Source organism: Lagopus muta, chromosome 1 (assembly GCF_023343835.1).
Source record: "Lagopus muta isolate bLagMut1 chromosome 1, bLagMut1 primary, whole genome shotgun sequence".
Lineage (NCBI taxonomy): Eukaryota > Metazoa > Chordata > Aves > Galliformes > Phasianidae > Lagopus > Lagopus muta.
The window spans coordinates 33,258,135-33,278,680 of NC_064433.1; the positions used below are offsets into that span (position 1 = coordinate 33,258,135).

A 20,546-nucleotide genomic window follows, 5' to 3' on the forward strand; every position below is an offset into this window, starting at 1 on the left:
GCGGGGGGAGCGGTGTCACGTGGGCGGGAGGTGCTGCTCAGCGCCCCGCCCTGCAGGGCGGACCGGGGGCGGTGCAGCGGCTCTGCGCCTCGCCCACAGCAGCGCCGGTTGGCGTGCGGGGCGTCCTGGGTGAGGTGGGGGGGTCCGCCGGGGTCATCGATTCCGATTGCGGCTCCGCGCGGCATCACCTGCAACCGAACCCTGCGCCTGAGAGCATTGTTCACACCCACCTTGAACTCGGCGCCGCGCCCACTGCCCTGTTCAGCCCGTTCCACACCCGCCGCCCTCTGGTGCAGACCCTGTCCCCAGCCGCCCCTCCCCTGACACAACTCCATGCCGTTCCCTCGGGCCCTGCCTCTGTCACATAGAGCAGAGCTCAGCCCTGCGAGGAGCTGCAGCCATCAGCCCTCCCCTCTGCTCCATGCTGAGCGCACCGAGGAACCTCAGTCGCCCGTCGCACGGACCCTTCTCCATCTCCGCACCCTCCTTTGAACGCTCCCTAATAGTTTTATACCTTTGCACAGCTTAACACCTGCCGTAACAAACAGCGCAGCTTTTTATTCTGAATACCACTTTTGCCAACCGCTGCATTTCACCACCCAGCTCCTCACCCCTGCCCGCGCCTTCCCCCGGCGGTAGGTGATGCCCGCAGGTGCGGCCCCGGCCGCGGGCTCTACCACGCCGCGAGGTGCGCGGGGAGGGCCTCGCGTCGCTCCTGCCCGCGGGGAACGCCCCGGAGCCCGGACTCCCCCCGCCACCTCCGGCCGGCCGTGGAACGAGCCGAGCCCGGAACTCGGCGCCGCCGAGCGGGCGCGGAAGATGGAGGCGGGGGAGCGAGGCGCGGGCGGCCGGGCGGGCAGCAGCGCGGACAGCCTAGCCGAAGAGGAAGACGAGGAGGACGAGGAGGTGCCAGGCAGCGGCCGCTCCAGCCGCACCTCGTCGCTGGTCAGCGGGCTGCTTACCGAGCTCTACAGCGCCGCCGAGGTGGCCGCCCCTCCCCGCGTCCTGCGGGAGCTGCGGCAGCAGCGGCCGAGCCGCGCCGAGTACCTGCGGCTGAAAGGTACGGGCCGCTCCCCTCCACTCGGTGCAGCGCTCGGCACGGGGTTCGCTGCGTCCGGGCATGAGGAACGGGGCGGGCTCACCTGCGGCAGGTGGAACGGGTGTCATCCGTTGTTGTTCTTTCCCTCCTTCCTCCGTGAAAGCTGGCCGTGTTTTCAGGCTCTTGTCATTCTCATCAGCTTTGCGGTTTTCAGCTTACTGTGCAGGTAAACTTGTCTCCAAGGAAAGCAAAATGAATTCAAAATAAAAGCGAACCAAAATGAAGCTGTCAAGGGGCTCACGATGCCCGTGCAGCTGTGACAGTGAATGCTTCCTGAAGGGTGGGACTTGCAGCCGCAAGCCAGCCTGGTGAAGAGGACCATACAAAGATCTCTTGTCTCTTGATGTCAGGATATCCTTGTTTCTGTCAAGGACAGAAAGCAGGAGGTGAATAGACATGCCAGTTTCTCAGGCTGTGCAAACAGCTTTTTGCTTCCTTGTTTGGCTTCCTAATGAGATGATGGTATTCAGCCCGATGTTACAGGATATGGGCTCGTGTTCCGTATGTCCCATGGGGAATTTATGTCCTGGAACTAGAACTTAGGACTTTTGCTGCAACAGTAATTAATGGTTTTTACAGGAACAGCTAACTGGAGTGAACAAGAAAGGCTAAAATTCACCTCACTGCTTTTGTGGTGACTGTCCATGTCAGTAGGAATACAGTTTAATTTTATTCCCTGGTACGATGTGGCATGAAATCACTTTGCCCAATCCCAGAGATGGGAGGTACTGATTGAGCAGCAGGGACCGATCTGGATGCGCTGCCTGCTGCAGAATACAGAGTTGTTTTTGCCAGCATCTGCCCTTGCTGCCATACCTGGTTCTCTCCCATCCCACAACTGGTTAGCATTTCAGCCTACTTTGTCCTTTTGTTAAGCTCTGTAGAGTTTTGAGGAAGGTTTTGCTGTATGAGCCAATCACCATCCCACTAATGGTAGCTTTTCCTGAAGGCATCAACTTTTTGCTCGCTGGATCAGATTACTGCACTATGGATTTTTTTTGATTGATTTTTCTTTCAGCTTTGAGAGGTGTGATTGGACTGAAAGCAATAAGGTTTGAGAACAGTCTCAGGAAGAAAGCTGTCAGGACAGCAGTAGCAAATTTCACCAGGCTGTTCTGTAGCAAAGAGCTGAAGAGGTCAGCATGTGGTAGGCAAAACCCAGACTTTCACTGGTGGGATGCGCAGAGGAGAGAATCCCAAAACTCTCTCCCACATCTCTAAAGCTTGCTGCACAAGTGTCAGCAGGAGCACTAGAAGTAAGCTGAGTCATTTTGGTGAGCTGGGAGCTCTGGTGCCACTGAAACCAGTGGAAATAGTGAAGGCCCTGACTGAAGCAACATCATTTGCCTTTTAGTGGAAATAGTTTTCCAGTTAGAGCTCATCCTGGAGTTGCATCCCTAGCTTTGCAGGCAGTGTTCTTGAACATTTTCCTTTGTCTATTGCCACTTACTTATTCCTTTTGCATGTTTTTCCCAGGCAGTGTTCTATATATAAAACATACCCCCGATTGTGCTAATCGAGATGTATTCTGCTGCATCTGTCATGAAGGTTCCGATTTATCACAATATGGTTGCTAAGTTTAATACACTGCACAACTAATTGAGGTACTTCAGTTTGAATGAACATTGGAGACTGTGGCTCAGATCTTGAAAATGTTTGTAATCAGGGATGGTCCCTTTCAATAGATCTTCCAGTCTATGGGAAATTTGCATTTGTAAATGCCTTGGGGGCGAGTAACTTTGCATGTCAACTACAATAGGCTTCTTATGTATGTTTTGGCCTGGATTGAGGTTATTTTCTCTGCTTATTGGCAGATGTGGATGAATTGACAGCTATAAAACGGGAACTGAATTACAGAATTTCTGTTCAATCCGCGAAGTTACTTCATCTTCTGAAGCTGAAAGACAGGCTTGTGCATAAAGTCCAGAAGAACTGCGACATTGTCACCGCTTGTTTACAGGCAGTTTCCCAGAAACGACGTAAGTGCTGTTCTGTTTGCATGTGTATTAGTGTAAGTAGTGTATTTCATTAACGTGGGCAGTATTTCGATTAAGCCCTTGCCTTTGATTTAAAATCATGAAGCCAGACTGTGCTGTTTCTTACATGGCTGGCTTCCAGTGGTGTCTGTGGCACCTGGCAAAGCACAGTTTGATTTAAGCTGTTGACTAGATAGGCTGTTGTAGCTACAGCTTTGTGTAGCTACAGATGGCAAATGCAACTGTCTTCTTAGCATTTTGTTAGTAGTGCGTGCTACTCCTTTCTATTGAGTTGATTCAAGATGAGGAACATTAGTATAAATAAACCTACTTTCCCCAGACATCTTTATCAGCACGTGTGTGTTTGGAGGTGTCAGAGGGAACAGGTGGGAAAGGGGAGAAATGCTGATCTTTAATTGCTTAGCCTTTTCTTCCAACACAGTGAAACCTTTTTTGAGGCTTGGCAAAATTGTCATCTAAAGGCATGCTGAAATGCTTTTATGAGTGCTGCTAAAATGAAAAAATGTAATGTTATGTGTCAAAATAGATAGAAAATATGCCTTCAGAGTGGACATGTGAAAATAACCTGTTTCCTGTCTTATTTTTTTGTTAACATGCAGCGTGACAGGTACAGAAATGTTCAGGTACAGTAAATAAAGCATGGTCACTTCACAGAAATGCCTGGTAGGAGCTTTGAGGTGCATGTAAAATATTATTAAAAGAATCTCATTGTAGTAGCATGTGCTAACATAATTTAGTTACAGGTCTATTCATTTTTAAGCATTTATAAACATTCCTCTGGTTGACTTAAAGCATAGCATGAAAGATCTTGGCTGACATGTACTACTTCAGGTGTATTTCTACTTCTCACCTGTTATTTTTCTTCATCAACATCAGCTTGTGTTTTCAACATTAAGCATACGCTATAGCCTGCTTTTAAATAAGAGTATTTTCATTTTGCATGCATTTAAGTATTTAGAGGGCTGACTGTAAATTCTGAAGGTGTGAACATCCTGATCTCATTTGTATGGTTAGAAACTTTTTGAGTCAGAGGGATGTGGGATTTCATCCTAAATATGAATGTGTTTTTACAATTTTCAGAGACTTTTGTACTTGTGTTTTAAACATAATGCCCCTTTCCATTAATTTGCCAGCAATACTTGAGATAGCAGCTGAAACGTTAAGGTGACAGTTTATTGTCTAATACCAGTCCATGGGCATGCAGATTTTTGTTTAACTTATTGTCAACTTTCGCTTGTGGCTCAGAAAATCCAGACTTGTGTATCCCAAGACAGCCAAAACTGAGTTATTTCTTATGTAAAGATCTGATCCAAAGCCACTGGAGTTTTTTTGAATGACTTGCTATGGCTACATTTGTTTTGGAATAGGTGTACAAGTTTCCAGTAGTTGTGCCTTTGAGTTGTTAGGTGATCAGCAGCTGTCCAACTGCAGGCACAACTGGTTTTCTTCCTCCCAACCTTTTGTTCTTCCCTCTGTACTGTCTTCCTGCATTGTAATAGGCAGGAACCACTGTGTGGTATGTGGTGAACCAGACTGGAGAGCTGATCCATCTGAAAGATAATTCCTCTTTTCTTTTCGTAGCACTTCCCCATTTCCGTTTTCTCAGAGGGTGGCAGAAGTGAGAGCATAGGAGAAGGTAATAGCTTAGACAGGTGTGACAAGTGCAGTTGCTGAGTGTGTAAAGTACTAAAATCTCAACAAAACTGTTAAGCTAAGAGAGAAAAGATCTACTTTTCCCCTGTCAGCTTTGAAAAAACAATTCACATGATGGAACATTTTAAAAAAAAAAATGTCCTACCCCAAAATGTGAATATTTCTGCTGGCCTAAACCCTTTAAATTTTTCTCAAATAACTAAGGAGAAGTTGCTAAATATTTTTTTTCTCTAAATAATATTTTTAGTGACCAAGAAAAAAAGAATCTTTGACCTGTGGTGTCATTAATTCTGACATTGCAATGTTTGTAATAATACAGTGATGCTTTGATTGATTTATGTAGAGTGTTGTCGTTTGTTAACACTGCTGTCACGTATATTTTTTGTCTTGACATAGTGAAATCTCTGTGTAGAGGTAGAACATCAGTCAAATTAACCTTAGGACAACATCCAGATGCTTAAATCTGGTTCAATACAAAACTGAAGTTATATTAACACAACGTGCATTAATATTCTCTTGTATTTTTGATGAAGAGATATTTTCAAAAGAACCTTTCACTAAGAGTTTGTTTAGAGCTATGATACCTATAATAACTTTAACTGTGTCTCACAGTGTACTCTGTTGTTGTGCTTAGAAACTGAGCTGGAAGATTGTTATTATTCTGCTGTTCAATATTGGCTCCAATATAGAATTCTCTAGGATGGCACTAAATATTTGCTTTCTGTTTTTCCCTTCCCTCCGTGTGGTTTGATTTAATGCAGAGCCAGCAGGGGGAGACAGCATATTTTATTTCATGCAGAGATTGAGGTGCGTCTCTTTGGGTTTTGTAGGTTGGAAGCTTTTGTATCATTTCCTTAAATATGAACGTAAGAGCTTCACAAGAGGCAAGTAAATGTACACTACAAGGAAAGTTTTAGGTTTCATATGGGAAGCAGTTGGAAAAATAGTGACAAATTATATCTTAATTAGAACTGAGATAGTTAGTTCCGATGTGGCTGTGGAGATTATTGAGAAGCTCCTGATAATGAGAGCTGAGTGTTTTGGAGTCTATATTTGGAGTTTTATGTGTGTACTTAGTAGCAATGCTCTGATCTCTTTGAGTGCATCTTACCTCAATAGAAAGCCTCAATAGAAAGTAGTGCAAACTGTTGTTACCTGGCCTCAGTGATGTACCCTCTGCATTCTCTGGGAGATGGCCAGGCTATGAACTCTTTGCTGAGAGTGTGTCACTTAGAGGATACTAACAAAACCTTGTCTGAGACTGTAGTAGTATGAGTTGGTTAGTTGTGAGTTGTTCCTCACTTTAGTATCGAAAATGTATATTAAAGAGGAGAGTGTTCTGTATTAAAAATCAAAAGTATTAGTATTGCAATTTCCATTTGCAATTAAAAGATAGGCTGTGTGCTTTCTGTGTTCATCTCCAACTCTTCTTTAGATTTCCTGTTGCAATTTGACTAATTTTAAATTTAACTCAGTAGCTCCGATGTTTGAAGCCAGATGGATTTCCTTTTTTGTAGCAATAGCTATTTAATTCATCTATCAAAAATACATTCCTCCTTTGATACACTTAAAATAAGAGATTTACTTCTTGTGGAGTCTCATTTCACATGAGTCATCCTCAAATTAGTCTATCTCTGCACCTCATCAATGTTTGTGTACTTACATTACCAGTCTCAATCCTTCATGGATGTTAATGAATTTGACACTTTAAGAAATGCTGTGGTTGCTTCTTGTTTTTCCTAATGAATTGTTTTTAGTTTAATTCTACTTCATCCTTTCCCCATGGGAAGCTTTTTGGTGGGGAAAGAGAAATGGGAAAGAAACAGAATAATGATCCTAAAGATGTGATGATTGTTTCCAGGTGTTTGTTAAATTCATAGAATCAAAGAATCATAGAATCGCTCAGGTTGGAAAAGACCTTAAAGATCATCAAGTCCAACCGCAACCCAACCATACTGCCTTAACTCTAACAGCCCTCTGCTGAATCATGTCCTTGTTGCTAAGTGTATGTTGAATTTTCTTTACAGTCAGTTTCCCTATTGGAGCATTATGTATTTGCTACAGTAAATAAATTGAATATTTTTATTGATTTATAACTGTTGTGATTGTCAACAAACTGTTACCTGTGTGCTATAGAGCAAAGACGCTCTATGCTACTTATGACTCAAGGTGTGGAAGTGGGCTAAAGTAAAGATTAGTAAAGATTTCATAATCTGATTTATGTCCTGTTTGTAGAAAGTGAAGTAATGGGACAGGAGAGAACCTGTATTTCAGGACGCTGGAGCTTGGCTTGTTGAGGTTGGTAGCTGTGAGAATCCTTAGAAGGATCTAATAATGGTGAATATGCTGCTGTGAAATTAAATGGCACTTGATTATCACATTTAATTCATCTTTAGCCAGCCAAGATTTTGTCAAATCTGAGAGCAACAGAATCCAGTGCAACAGGAGCCTGGTCTGAGAAGGATTACTTGTGAACAGTGTCTATATCAGTATGCACCAGGTCATGGCAAAATGTTTCTGTAAGTAGTTGTATGTCATATTTAGTATTTGATAATGAACATTAGATTATGTATTCTAGATTACTGTTAGTGAGTCTGTGAGATAGAAGGGTGAGTGATTTCATACACAGTACCAGCAGTGTGGAATACTGAACAGGATGTTCACTGTTACAAGGCCAGTGATTTTGATTTTTAAATACTATTGGAAGCTTGCTATCTTAGTACTGAATGCAGCTACTTAAACTATCAACACAAAAAAGGTGCTAGCTCTGTTAAAGGGTGACAAATAATCAGAACCTGAATAATCCTGGGGACTTTTTAGGTAGTGAATTACATGATTACTTCATTTTGATGAGAATAGGATCTGGGAACTGGTATTTGGTGAACTGCACAGCCAGGGTGCTGAAACTGAGGGAAGCAATGCAAGAGGAAGCAGTCTAACTGAGCTGCAAATGAATGTTATGATTCTATGAATATTCTGGCTCAGTGCTGTGCTGTGCCACTGTTTATCATGCTATGTTTCTTATTCTAGAGAACTATCAACTAAGTTACCAGACTTACCGTGTATTTGTGTTGTTGATGGGATGTGCATACACAGTACAGATCTTTTGCAGAATTGAGGTAGGCAATGAATGTTGACATCTTTGATCAACGGCGGTGTTGGTAAGCACTGTGGGGACAGACTATCCCACTTTGTTGTCTCCGGCCAGTTCTTCAGGTTGATCTGTGCTGGTGTGAGTCTGCAGAAGCCCTTGTTTGGCTAATCTGTAGTAATTTGTAAAAAGCTGACTGCCATCTTCTAATGCTGATATTCTCCACTGTAAAAACAAAGCTGTAATATGAGTTCTAGATTGTAAGGAATCTGACTGGAATATTTGCCAGGCTTAGCAAATCGTGACTGTACAGAGTTGGCATCCCTTAGAAGGCCACTTTGGGATTAATTTCAGTTGTCTGACTCCTGAGATGAAGAAGTTCTTTCCTTTTCTACTGCTAAAAAGGAAATCATCTTGTTGTTGTTTTTCTCTAAAAAGTGAGAGGATGGATTTACCCTCTGATTTCATCATATCCCAACTCAAAAGTTCCAATGGTCTGTACATTTGCAGAATGTCAAATTCAGAAGATGGCAAAAAATAATGCTTAGTGCAGTACACAATCTGGAATCCTCTCTTTAGGTGAAATTCCACTTTTAGAATGCAGCAACAAAAAGTATCTTGTTCCAACATGAAATGAAACACCCACTCACAAAGTCAACTGCTTATGAAGCAAAATTCTGAAAGCTTACATTTTGAGCTGAAATGCTTTGTTGAGATTTTGACAGTCCTTGCCTTTTCTCATTTCATGTTATGTAATGAGCCATTTTTTAGACATTACAGCATTTAATTTCAAAAAGAGTCAAAATGAAATTATGTTTTTAGCATTTAGAAATACGATGGTTTTTTGGTTTGGTTTGGTTTTGTTATTTTCCCAAATACAGTACTCTGTCATGAAGGACTTTGCTCTTCATGAGCTGGTATTTTGTGGTAGTTTTCCATTAATGTTTCCAACCAGCTTTTTACTGGAGATTTTCCTGGGAATATACATTCAGCCATCTCTGCAGTTCACTCTGGCTGCTCAGCACTGAGGTTACCAAGTTGGATTAGGAGCTGAACAGTTAACACTTATTCTTAAGCCATATATTTTCCTCCTGTCTCTTTGGAGAGCATATAGATCCTTACTTTTTCTGTGTCTGATATTCCTCACTATACCTCTTTGCCTCTAGCTCTCTATACTGAAATGTCTTGCCTGCATTCAAAATATGTCCCTGTTGATGTTTTATGATCATATGTTCTGTCATTGGCTAAAATCTGCACAGTTCTCAGAAAGGGCTTTTACTGTGGGCTCCTTCAGAGTTTAGCTAAGAAAACTGTCTTGACTGCTGCTTTGGCAGGATCCAGGAGGATTGCTTTTGTTATGAGCCTTGGGCATCTGGTCAAGTTCTATGCTTATACACTTTCAGGCACTTTGGATTGATGGTATATTGTACCAGGCATGGTTTAGGAGTTACCAGCTCTCATGGTTTAGGAGATAACCAGCCTTCACCCGATGGAGTGCAGTGAGACCTGGTCAAACAACCATGACATCCCCCTTCTGTATAGACTGTGGGGCCTGCAAACTTTAGAGCCATATATCTGCATGCTTTCTTCTCTTCATTTTGAATTCTTGCCTTGGGAAATGACAGACTTCTGGGGTGGGGGTAAAGTGATGTCAAATTGATCTGTGTGTACAGTGTCATAGTACAGTCTCATAGTTGATCTCTGCTGCTATCACCCTATAAATAGTCACCATCCAAGCAGTGGTTGATGCTTTCACCATCGTACCCAACTGCATTAAAATAGCTCTACAACGTTTTTATGTGATGCAGAAACCTGATGGGTTGTTAACAGCTGAATGTGGCTACAGTATATATTACCAGAATAAATACTTCATTGCCTATTATAGATATGATGAGTGAATTCCGTGCATCTTTCTGTAAACAATAATTTTGCTGCTGAATCTAGGCCCATTTTGCAATCAGAAGTGCAGACTGCTCTGTATGTAAATGCATAGATTGCAGGATCACTGACACATTCTTGTCATACAGTGTTTCTTACAGGATATTAATATTCTTTGTCATTGTGTTAGCAGCTGTGACAGCAAAGAAAAGCTTGACTTAGTGCTACATCTGAGAATGTATTTATTTTGTACGTGCATACAACTAAGGTTGATTGCTGCCTTTTCCATATTCTTCTGTGTAGCTGTAGCCCTGTTCCTGTTGCAAAGCGATAGCAGACCTCCTGGGATTAGTTTTGTTATGCACATAGAATTTTGAGTGCGCTGAACTGTTTTTCACAACAGCTGTGCCATGAGAAGTTGATGTATTGGATAGTACTTGTTACATAAAATGCTTGCTGAGTATTAGAAATGTAGACTAATCTGATAGATTATTGCAGCTGAATTTCTTTTTTTTTTGGATTCCTTATCAAGTAATGCTCTGGTAGTAGCTATATATGAATTTGTCTGAACAAAGTGGTTCTCACATCAGTGACATCTTATTTCTTCAGTACAGCTATAACTGAGAGAGGTGGTACTGGATCAGCTCAAACTAAGGAGATTGTTCAGTCAGCCAAAGGAAGGATGCTGTTGTTTGCTGACAGCAAACAGTCAGAACTGCCTGTTCATCATCTGCAGTCCCTAGTCAGTCAATCGTGACATTAGGAACAACTCTGTCAGGCAACGTTGTTCTCTCTGTGCGTTGAGATGGATTCCTCATCTGCAGTGAAGTTTGATTGGCCTCACAGTTCCCTGAAGAACTGGAAAAGCAAGGTTTTTATTAAAGTCACAGTGAGTATGTTGTGGTTAAATGAGCTGAGATGCTGACTTCCGCACAGGATCAGTGTGAAGCTGAGCTCATCGTTCCAAGCCAGGGAGCCTGCCTGGGGCAGGGGAGTGCCAGGCAGGGCTGGAAGGAATGGAGCGTGTGCCCTGGCCCAGCAAAGGGCTCAGCCCACAGCTCTGTGTAACACAGGCAACAGCAGAACTAAAAGTAGGCATGAGCTTTGCTGTGTCCAGGATATCTGGGATACTAGGAATTCACAGCTTTAAAGGGGAATTTGAGAGGAAGCTGGCTGTACAACCAGTGCTGCAAAAGGCCATGTGAGAAGGGGTGACGCATGCTGGGAGCACGTGATGGAGATAGCCAGCAGTCATGATTCATACCTCCTTTGGACACTTCTGATCTGATCACAGATCTACTCTTGCACCTGCAAGTAGTGAAAACACCTGACATTTATGGGAAACTTCGAGCATTCAAGATGTATGGGTTTGTTTGTATACGTGAACTCACAGGATGGGTGGCTGTGTCTGTTACCTAACTATAGTACAAATGATACAATCCTTAATCTTTTGCTGGAAATACCCCGAGAGAAAAAGCTGTGCAGTTAGATTGTGTGCACAGTCTTTCACAGTTGTCTAGTTTAGCAGTACCTACTTCTTAATTCTTCTAGGGATTATACTTTAGTACTGTTAACCTTGCTGTTCTTCATTCTTCTTTCTCCTAATGAAATGCTATTTATTTATTTTGGAAATTATCGTGAATTTTCAGGAAGGTTAATGGAGCTTCACTGAAAATGTTCAACAGAGTGCATAGCGTTTAAGCAGTATAAGTGAATTTTATCTCTGAATATCACACACAAAAAGTTCTTCAGTTGAGTTAGTCTTTGAAGAAGAGATTTCCTGGATATTGTAGATCAAATGGAGGATAACAGCTGCTTGGGATAATTAGTGCTAGGAATCGACTGATTTTTGAAGCATCAGACAGTCCTAGCAGCTATGTTTTTGCAGTTCTGTGAGATAAGCTTGAATTTAAAAATGAGGTGTTAAAAGAGTGGGCTGTGAATTTAGTCCTTTCAGATCAATACTCCTGGTTATAATTCTATGCTACTCTGGAGATTTCCTCATATTTAAAATGTTTTGCTCCTTGAAGTTAGTAATAAACTGAATTTGACTTGCTGAGCAGTGAATGAGTGCTCTTTGTATACACTTGAAATTTGCCAGAGAAGTGAAGTCTGTTACATCTCCTTGTTACATCATCTTACTGTAACACCTTTGTAAAAGAAGAAAGAATTATTAGTATTATCTGAAACCTTTTAAAATTTGAAACCTTCTATTATGTTTTATTAGCAATTAAATCACTCATAAGTTTATATGCCTCTCTAAAATTGTAACAACTTAGTACCAATCAATGTAATGCTTTCCTTGTCATCCATACAGTACATGTTGCCAAAATACAAAGCATGTACAGTTTGTGGTTCTTGGCTTGCATTAGGCATCATTGATAGGTAGCAGTTTGAAGGATTTATTTTCAATATGTTGCTGCTGGTTTCTAGCCTCAACTAGTCATCACTGACAGCAACAGTGAGCCTTAGATCCTGAAGGAGAAATAGTTATCCACTGAAGGAAGTCAGAGTGGGTAGGTAATCAGTATATATAGCTGATTTTATTATTATTATTTTTTTCAAGAGAATATTAATTTGAGGAATTAGTTCTAAAGATCTGTGGTAATACCTAGAGAAGCCCAGTGAAGTCAGGAATTTAATGAGCTGGTCTCTGAACAAACAAATGGTGAGAGGCCCTCCTGGAAAACAAATTTATAATAAGAGTGGGACATGCAAAGTTAGTTTGAAGTTCTTTTGCTTTATGTTAGTCACTTCCTTTATTGGCAGTTGCAGAAGTGCTTTGTGAAGTTATGGCCCACGTGGTAGATGGAGAAGGGAATTATGTGGTCTGAAAGCTTGCAGTAGTTTCATTTACAAACAAAATGTAATGGGAACATTTACATTTCTTAGAGGACTAGTGGCATCTGCAAGCAGCAACTGATGTATATGCAATCAAAGGTCTTGACTGTTGGGTGACTTCCATTCTGACTGATCAAGATTTGCAGTCCTACTAAATCCATTAGCTTCTGTTGGAGTGAACATTTTCCTCTGCAACCCCAGAAAGGGTTTTGTTCCATTCCTCTCTACTGAAACTCCATCCATGGAGGCCACAAGCTGTGAAAGGGAGGATCCTTGCTAGAAAGTAGGGGCAGCTGGGGACAGTGTGTCTTTTTTGCTAAGTATATACAGAACACCTTGCACATTTTGAGCTTGGTCTTTGATGCAGGTCCTTAGCATTACTGCAAATAAGAAATGATATCTAAAAACTTCATATATAAACATGGCTCTATCTCCACAGTGCTTCACAGCCCAAAGCAAAGGCATTTTTTGCTTAGTCTTTTTTCTAGCTTAGGTAGTCACTTTACAGTCAAAGATCTTTGAAAGTGTTCTTTTTGTGAACAAATCTTTTCTTGGAGACATACTGGTTTTACTCTCATTATTTTTGTTTGGAAGATTAAAATCTTGCTTTTTCTGAAATAGCAGTTGAAATCAACCAAGTTGGCAATTCACACTGTGATATTCAATTTCTATGTTAGATGCTAAGCAAATAATCAAATTCTAATAAGGCAAGAGTGCCTCCGTTTGAGACCTGAGAGCCTGCAATATACTGTGAACTCTGTTCTGTAAATATTTAAACATGACTACAAATAAAAACTGTCAAAATGATATTTTTTTTGTATTCTTTTTACTGTATTACATTAATATTTTCTGCTTATTTGGTGATTAGTTTTTTTAAATGATCATGTGACTTTGAAGTGGGATTCTGGGGCATACTGTATGCTGTGTATACTGTCCAAGACATGCATTTGCTTTCCATCATTTGGAAAGGTAAGGGAACATTTCTTAGTTCTTACATTTATCAGCAATACTTTTAGGTAGGCCTCTTCAGTGATTTTTCTTAGTGTTTCCCTTATGAAAATAGTATTATGTTTCAGTAGAAGCAGATAATTTCTCTGACAAAAAAGGCATCTGCTGTGACATTCTAGTTAAAATGTGCTCCATATATATTTTATTGGGCACAAAGGCATTGCTGTGATTTTTATTCCACTGGCTAACATGAGACTTTATGCTGTTTACTACTGCAGTTAAAATGCGTTGTTACTATAGCAATGCCTGCATGATATGTCTTTAACCTTGCTCATGAAATGCAAATATCTGCTTAATGTAACTGCATGTGATCTGCTTTACTGTTATAACCAGTGCATAAATGAGATGAGTGAAATAAATTGACTTTTGCTCTTTGCCTCACAACGGATTTCTTTCTGTCCTTCACCAGGACAGTACTGGTTGCTCTGTTCCTCAAATGGCAGTGTTGACTTCAGAATGAATTCATGTAGTTGCACCTAATTAGGAAAAAATAAACTTGAATGCTGTTGTTCACAATTCCCCCTCCCCTTTCCTTGTAATTTCACAACATGAAAAGATCCATATTGCTGACTTATCTATCACTTCCCTCTGATTAAGAGCCAGTTGGAAGCATTTGGGACGCTGAATGCTTCCCAAACTCTTTTTGATGAGTGTACTTAAGCCCTTTTAGAAGACATGATATATACAAAGAGTTAACTGAAGACTTCAGTTTGAGATTGACACATTTGTATTTTAATATTGGTGCATAGGTGTTTCTATGTGTGCTATGTGCTTCTGCTTCTCTTAGTCTTCAAAGGTATAGTTATCATCTTGCTTTCATTGCTTTAACATACAAAACTCTTTGCAACCTAGTATTGTCACTTATTTGTCATTTCCTGTCCACTGTTCCAGGTTTTGTCACACCTTCATCCTTCATCCTTCACTTAGCATTTTAAAACAAGCACCTTCTAAATTTCCCCATGTGTTGGGGTTTTCTTATAGGTGTTTATCCATGTTGAAGTTGATTAAAATGTAATCCCTTGGCCCTCTTATTGACCTCATGCCACCTTGTTGTCCTCCTTCAGGTTTTTCCTTTGTTACTCATTTCTACTGCGAAGCCTACAGAAATGCAGTAGCATCTCTTATATTCTGACTACTGCTGCTATCCATTATGCTTACCAATATAATCTTACTGTCTCTCTGTATTATGCTGCTGTGTTTTCTTTTATTTCTTTCTTTTAAAGCAGGCAGGCTGTCTTTCTGTGATTGTACAGCACCTATTCTAATACAGTGCTGCAGACCAGAATTAGAATTTATGGGTGCTGTGATGAGTAGAAATAGCTTTACGGAGTTACAGAGTCAGGCTTACTCAGTTGTGCAAGTATGTTGCCCTCTATTACTGGCTTAACAAGGGGAATTAAGTTATTACTGTCCTGTGATCAAGCAACCATATATTCCAAAGTCTTTTTGTTTCCTATAAGGACAGTTCTGAGTTAAATCTCTGCCTTGTCCTGTCAGTGCAGCCACAGCACACTATGTTAAAGTAAAGGTTTTCAAATCACATCAAGTTGGTAACATCAGGTTATCTTTTTTTTTTTTTTTCTTTCTGAATATATTTGAGGTGCCTTTGGTCTGTGGCGTATGATGTTTACAAAGCATAATTTGGTTTCTGCTTTTCAGAAATTCTTTCAGATCTCTCATGTTAAACTCTGGGAACAGGCATTTCCCATTGGTGGGCCTGGAATGAGTTTGGTCGCTCTTTGTACCTAACCCATTGGCATGGGTTGTTGTCACTATGTGCACAGTGTTGCTGTGTTATCAGCAAATGTAATTTTTCCATCCTCAAAAATGGTTTTGTCTAGAAACTGCAGATGCTGCAGAAAATGAACTTTTTAAATAATGTGATTGTGAGAGCTGGTGACATGGTGAGAAGAGTTAATAATTTGTTATAGCATTTGAATATTAGCGTAATTCCTAGCTTTCAGTGTGATTGTGTTTTGGGGACAGGTTTTAAAGGACTCAGGAAAGTGGGGTCTTTGTGTAGGTCTGGGGAGACATAAATGTGCAGTTCTGTTGTTTGCCTTAGTGAGTCCTGGTACTGCACAGCTGCCAGGTCTTTCTGCTGCTCCATTTTTGTAGAAATAACTACATCTTTACAAACGGGGAGATGCTATGGATGGGTTCAAGAGGGTTACAAGTGTCTCCGTACTTTTGGTTTAGCAGTCTGTGATACTATTGAGGGCTTCCACATTCTCACACACATAATCCAACTGCATAAGCATTGTTTGTGCTACTTTGAGAACAATATGGGAAGCAAGGGGCCTTCAGGAAGTCTTACCTGCACTGACTGACTGCCTAGGAGTGTGGTGCCTCTCTACATAGGAAACTGGTCATCACAGCTCCATCCCATTCTGCTAGCAACTGCTTCCACAACTGATTTGCAGGTGTCTTCATTAAAGACAGATGATTTTTGAGGTCTTTTCATTGATGCAAAAGTTTGGCATACCTCCCAGGCATACTTATCTGCCAAAAATTTCAAGAAGCTATGTGTGATAAATATAATTCAACTTGTGAATAAACTTTCCGGTGTAAATGTCCCTCACTCCAAAAAGATAAATTACAACACACATTTGTGGGTAGGTGATGTAGGGAGAGCTGGCTATATTGAAGGGACCTTCTCTTTGCCCTTGCCTTTCATGCCCTAGTATACACATATAGTGTGGAAGGCAAGAGTGGATAGTGTGGATTGGGGAAAGCAGGAGAATGAAGAAAAAAGCAGAAGAACCAAGAAAAAATACCAAGTATCATAGTTAGTAATCTTGGATCTGAAGTTATTTCCTGGCCCAGTCCCAATTATACTAAGCTTAAGGACCCTGTAGCGTGTATACTTCTGTGAGCTTCTTACCACAGGAGTCTTGTGGATTAATTTCCAAATACACACTGTAGTAAATGGTGCTATTTTAATTATGTTCTCTAACTCAGTCCTTGGTAAATACAGCTAAACGACATGCAGGCAATATTCTCTTTCAGACAGCTATAAACAAAGCCCTGTTGCCAGTGAGCTCTGTACTAAGAATTCCTGAGATTCCCTCTACTTTGCCTTAATTTCTCCAAGAACAAGTGGGCTGTGTTAAGGGCTTCCTTCAAAATAAGGCACTGTTAAAGAGTATTTACTCTCTAAGCTGTCAGTTTTTGTAGGGAAAAACAAGAAGGGTGTGTGCAGTCTAAAGGAAGAGGTAGCCCTGGGCTAGAACTGAGCATGTTGGGATATGTTTCTCAGTTCTGCTGCACACTTCGTGAGACTAATCTTTTAAGTCTTGATTTTCTATTTCTAAAAATGATAGATATTATTTCCTGTCCGTTGAGTAGTTTATATTTGCACTGAATACCTTTGTAGCAAGGATTGGCTCTCACTCTTTTTTTTTTTTCTTCTTTTCTTTCTATGATATCTAATATAGGACAAAACAAGGTCCTGGACTCTTTTGTCACATTTACCTTCCAAGTACTAATGAATGGAAAACCTTAAAATATTAATGCTGTGTTGACAATGGTGTGTCAACACACTGAATTATTTTCCTGAGCTCAACCTAGGGAAAGTACACAAGGTGAACTTCACCAGACACAAAGACAATAGCAAAACTTCTATTTTTTTTCAGACTCCAGCATTATCCCTTGTCCAAAGCAGATAACCCTGCTTGACTTGTATGAGAACAGAGATCAGCTTAGTAACAGAACTGACAGTTAGTCCAAAATCTTTTTTTTTTTTTCTTGTGTTTACAACATGTTTCCTGTGGTTGTAAAATGAATCTGTCTTCCTCTACCCATAGGCTCCTTTTTCCCATGCTTGTGCAACTGTGGCCATGCAAAGCAGTCCTGCAGGCTCTGTTGTGCTTGGTTGTCCACACAGCAGTTGCAGTCAGCGGGTACATCAGAGCATCTGCTTTCCTGTGCTGTCTGAGGTTGGAAATCCAAAAAAGAGCCTGCATAGCAGTACTGCCAGTACAAGAGGTGATGCTGTAGATGCAGGCTGGGGTGAGAGAAGAGCTAGGCCGCCTGGCAGGAGCTCGTGTTCAAGGACACAGCACTGCTGTAGCACCTATGCCCCTTTAGTGCCAGAGATTCAGCTAGCCAAAAGCCTCTTCTCAAGTTGTCAGATGAATTAAGCTTGTTTTACATCATAATGTGAAGCTGTCATGGCATTGTTAAAATATTAACTTCAGCTTGGTTCAAGAGCCTATATTAGATGAGAGTGGCTTTTAGGATAGAGCAAAAATACACTGTTTTTGGCAGGATGGTTGTTTAGTAATAGAACTCCTGTAGAATTGGATAGGATAGAAATGCTGTGCTCCAATGGAGAAGATGGTTTAATGGAATAAGTGTATTTAAAATAGTTTTGCTTCCTAGGAGAACTCAAACTGTCTCATTCTGTCATCCTTCAAAAGTGGGCGCATTTCATTTCACTCCACATGTTTTCTCCTAGACACTACAATTCGAAAGTGTTGTTTTTTTCTCTTTGAAGTTCATGATGAATTAGAGTGCACATCATAATGTGTGTTGGTATGGATTCCAAATTTCTTGATTTACTATTTCAGCTATGTGAAGCCAAATGGTAATGGAATTACATTTTACGGTTATATTTTGTAGACTGTTACAGAATTCTGTGTAATAATAATGCCTTCGCAGGCAATTGGCCTATCATGAGGTTAATGAAATAGCTTTTACCTGTTATTGTAATACGTATTTTCCATTATATTATTGATATGTACATGCCATCTAGTAATCATTGTACAGGCAGCTAGTGCAGTGATGCTGCCTAAACATAGTTTCTAAAATGTTTTGAGATGAAGTATAGTATAAAAACTTTTGAACTGCTTTTTTTAACTGTGATGACTGAATAATGCATAAAATTGTTGAGAGAAAAGGTCTTAGCGTAAGTCACATTTGAGGCTTAATATTTAACTTAGTGGGAAATGTAATTCCACTTAGAGGTTAGGAAGGTATTCTAGTACCTGCTGTTTGACATTGTATACAAGGCAGGGCATTCTTAAACCTTCCTGCCTCTTGTTTTGACGGCTTAAACTGGAACTTTCCTAGAACTTGCCTTTTCTCTCGTGTATATATGCAGTACAGTTCTACCACCTCCTGCTTTTAAACACATCTGTGTAAATACTTGTGTAGGTACTAAAAGGATTTTCATCACATTTTAAAAAGCATGACATTCTATACAATTTTCCTATAAAATAAAAGTTGCTGGTTAAATATTTTGCTAACACAGGTATCCCAAAGCATGGCAAACAAGCTTTCTCCCCAGACTTTAGCTGTTTAACCTTTTACAGAGATGTGGTGCAAATGAGAATTATGGAAGGTCTCTATGCTTTCATATAAAATAAAGGGAGGGATATGAAACACGTGAAATACAATGACCCAGCTGAAAATGGCTTATGACTTTTAGTCTTTTGGTTATGTTTAGTCTTCTTTGTGCATTTTTTACAAGAACCAGTGAAGTGTGCCTGAGTTCTGGATTTGAGTAGCTAAAGCTTTGTGCAAAAGGATATATCCTTCTCTTTAATTGCAAGATTGCTCTGCAGCCCCATTCTGTCACTGCTGATGTTTATTCTCCCTTTCTAGCTGCATCTTGAACTCATTATCCCAGTGCAGACAGAAGGGGAGTGGGATGGTGAATGGTGAGGAGTAAGGTAAATAGAGCAGAGTTGGTTCTTCAATGTCAAAACCTTATGGTGGTCATAGGACAATTCACCAGAAGGCAGACTGTGGGAACTGAGCATGTTATACTTGTCATGGAGGATTTCTTATGAGATATCCTCAGGGTTTATAAAGGCATGGTTAGCAGGTGGTGATGAGACTGCAAAGACATACAAAATGAGGAGGAAAGGCTTTTCAGAAAGTGACTGTGTTGTGTGGGAGGGAATAAATGAACTATAAATAAAAAAGAAGTAGTAAAGGGGAAACGTAAAGGCTCAGATTGATAATCATGAAGTATGTAGAGGTGAAGTAACTGGACCAGCCAAGGCTCTTGAATTTATTTATTTATTAATCATTTCTGAACGCCATCTGGCTTGCTGGTAATGTAGCTAAGAACTTGTTAATGTGGCCAGCCTTTTATGACTTTGTGTAGCAATGTAGATTAATGGTGACTGGCGACATCTTTGGTTTTAAATTGTTGCTTTTACCCCAGCTTGGAGCTGGTGATTTGTCTGTGAGCTTTATTCTCTCTGTGCTTTGAAATTTCCATGTTGTTGAAGACTATTTACAACTTAATGGTGACTGTGGCAAACTTATACAAGCTGTGCATGCAGTGTCATGATTAGATGTCTGCAATTCCAGGGAGTGGGACAGAGAATGCTTGCAACTGCCAAATCAGAGGTTTTGCCTGATCAGTGTTAAAAAAGATGCCATCTATTTTTCTAGAAGCTCCGCTCCTGTCCTTAAAATATGTATGTATATACATAATGGGAGGCTTAGCCCTATCTCTGAAATCCATTTGAGCTGATGATCCAATGAGTCATCAAAACCATTAGTATGCCTTGGCTTTTTCATTTTGTCTCTTAAAGTTCATTTTTGCATTTTTCTTAAGAGTAATGTTGGATTAATTGGCTGCCATGTGGGCAAGTGCCCTTAGTGGTGTGCTGGTCCTTGAGAAAGTGGCCATTCTGAGTCACAGAATTACTGTCCTGTTTGTTTCTGGGTTTTCACGCAGCAACAAGATGACAAGTAGGAGAAACTACAGTAACAAGAACTCTGTACTCTTCCTCTGGTTGTACCAAAGCAGCTGGTTATCTTCATCATTTAAGCATTGATGTCTTTCTTAGAGCTGACTTGCAGTTGTTTAACAATTGGAGGTAAGATATTGTTATCACCAATTTGGTGAGATGACTGAGTATGGATACCCTTAATCATGTCCTGAAAGTTTGACTTTGCCCATTGGTTGGTAGCATTGAGCTAGCCAGTGTTGGAATGATCAAAGAAGGATGTGGTACTA

General features: G+C 40.7%; 1 protein-coding gene across 3 annotated transcripts in view; it reads left to right on the forward strand.

Moving 5' to 3' along the window:
- Positions 1-775: 775 nt before the first annotated feature.
- TBC1D30 (TBC1 domain family member 30) overlaps positions 776-20,546 on the forward strand; it is a 49,917-nt gene continuing 30,146 nt past the window's right edge. The window contains exons 1-2 of one of the 3 annotated variants that reach the window (XM_048944118.1): positions 776-1,060; positions 2,914-3,078. In XM_048944118.1, coding sequence (XP_048800075.1) covers positions 820-1,060; positions 2,914-3,078 — 406 coding nt within the window. In that variant the 5' untranslated portion in view covers positions 776-819. The remainder of the gene's footprint in view (positions 1,061-2,913; positions 3,079-20,546) is intronic. The other 2 variants (XM_048944125.1, XM_048944136.1) reach the window with 2 other exon arrangements.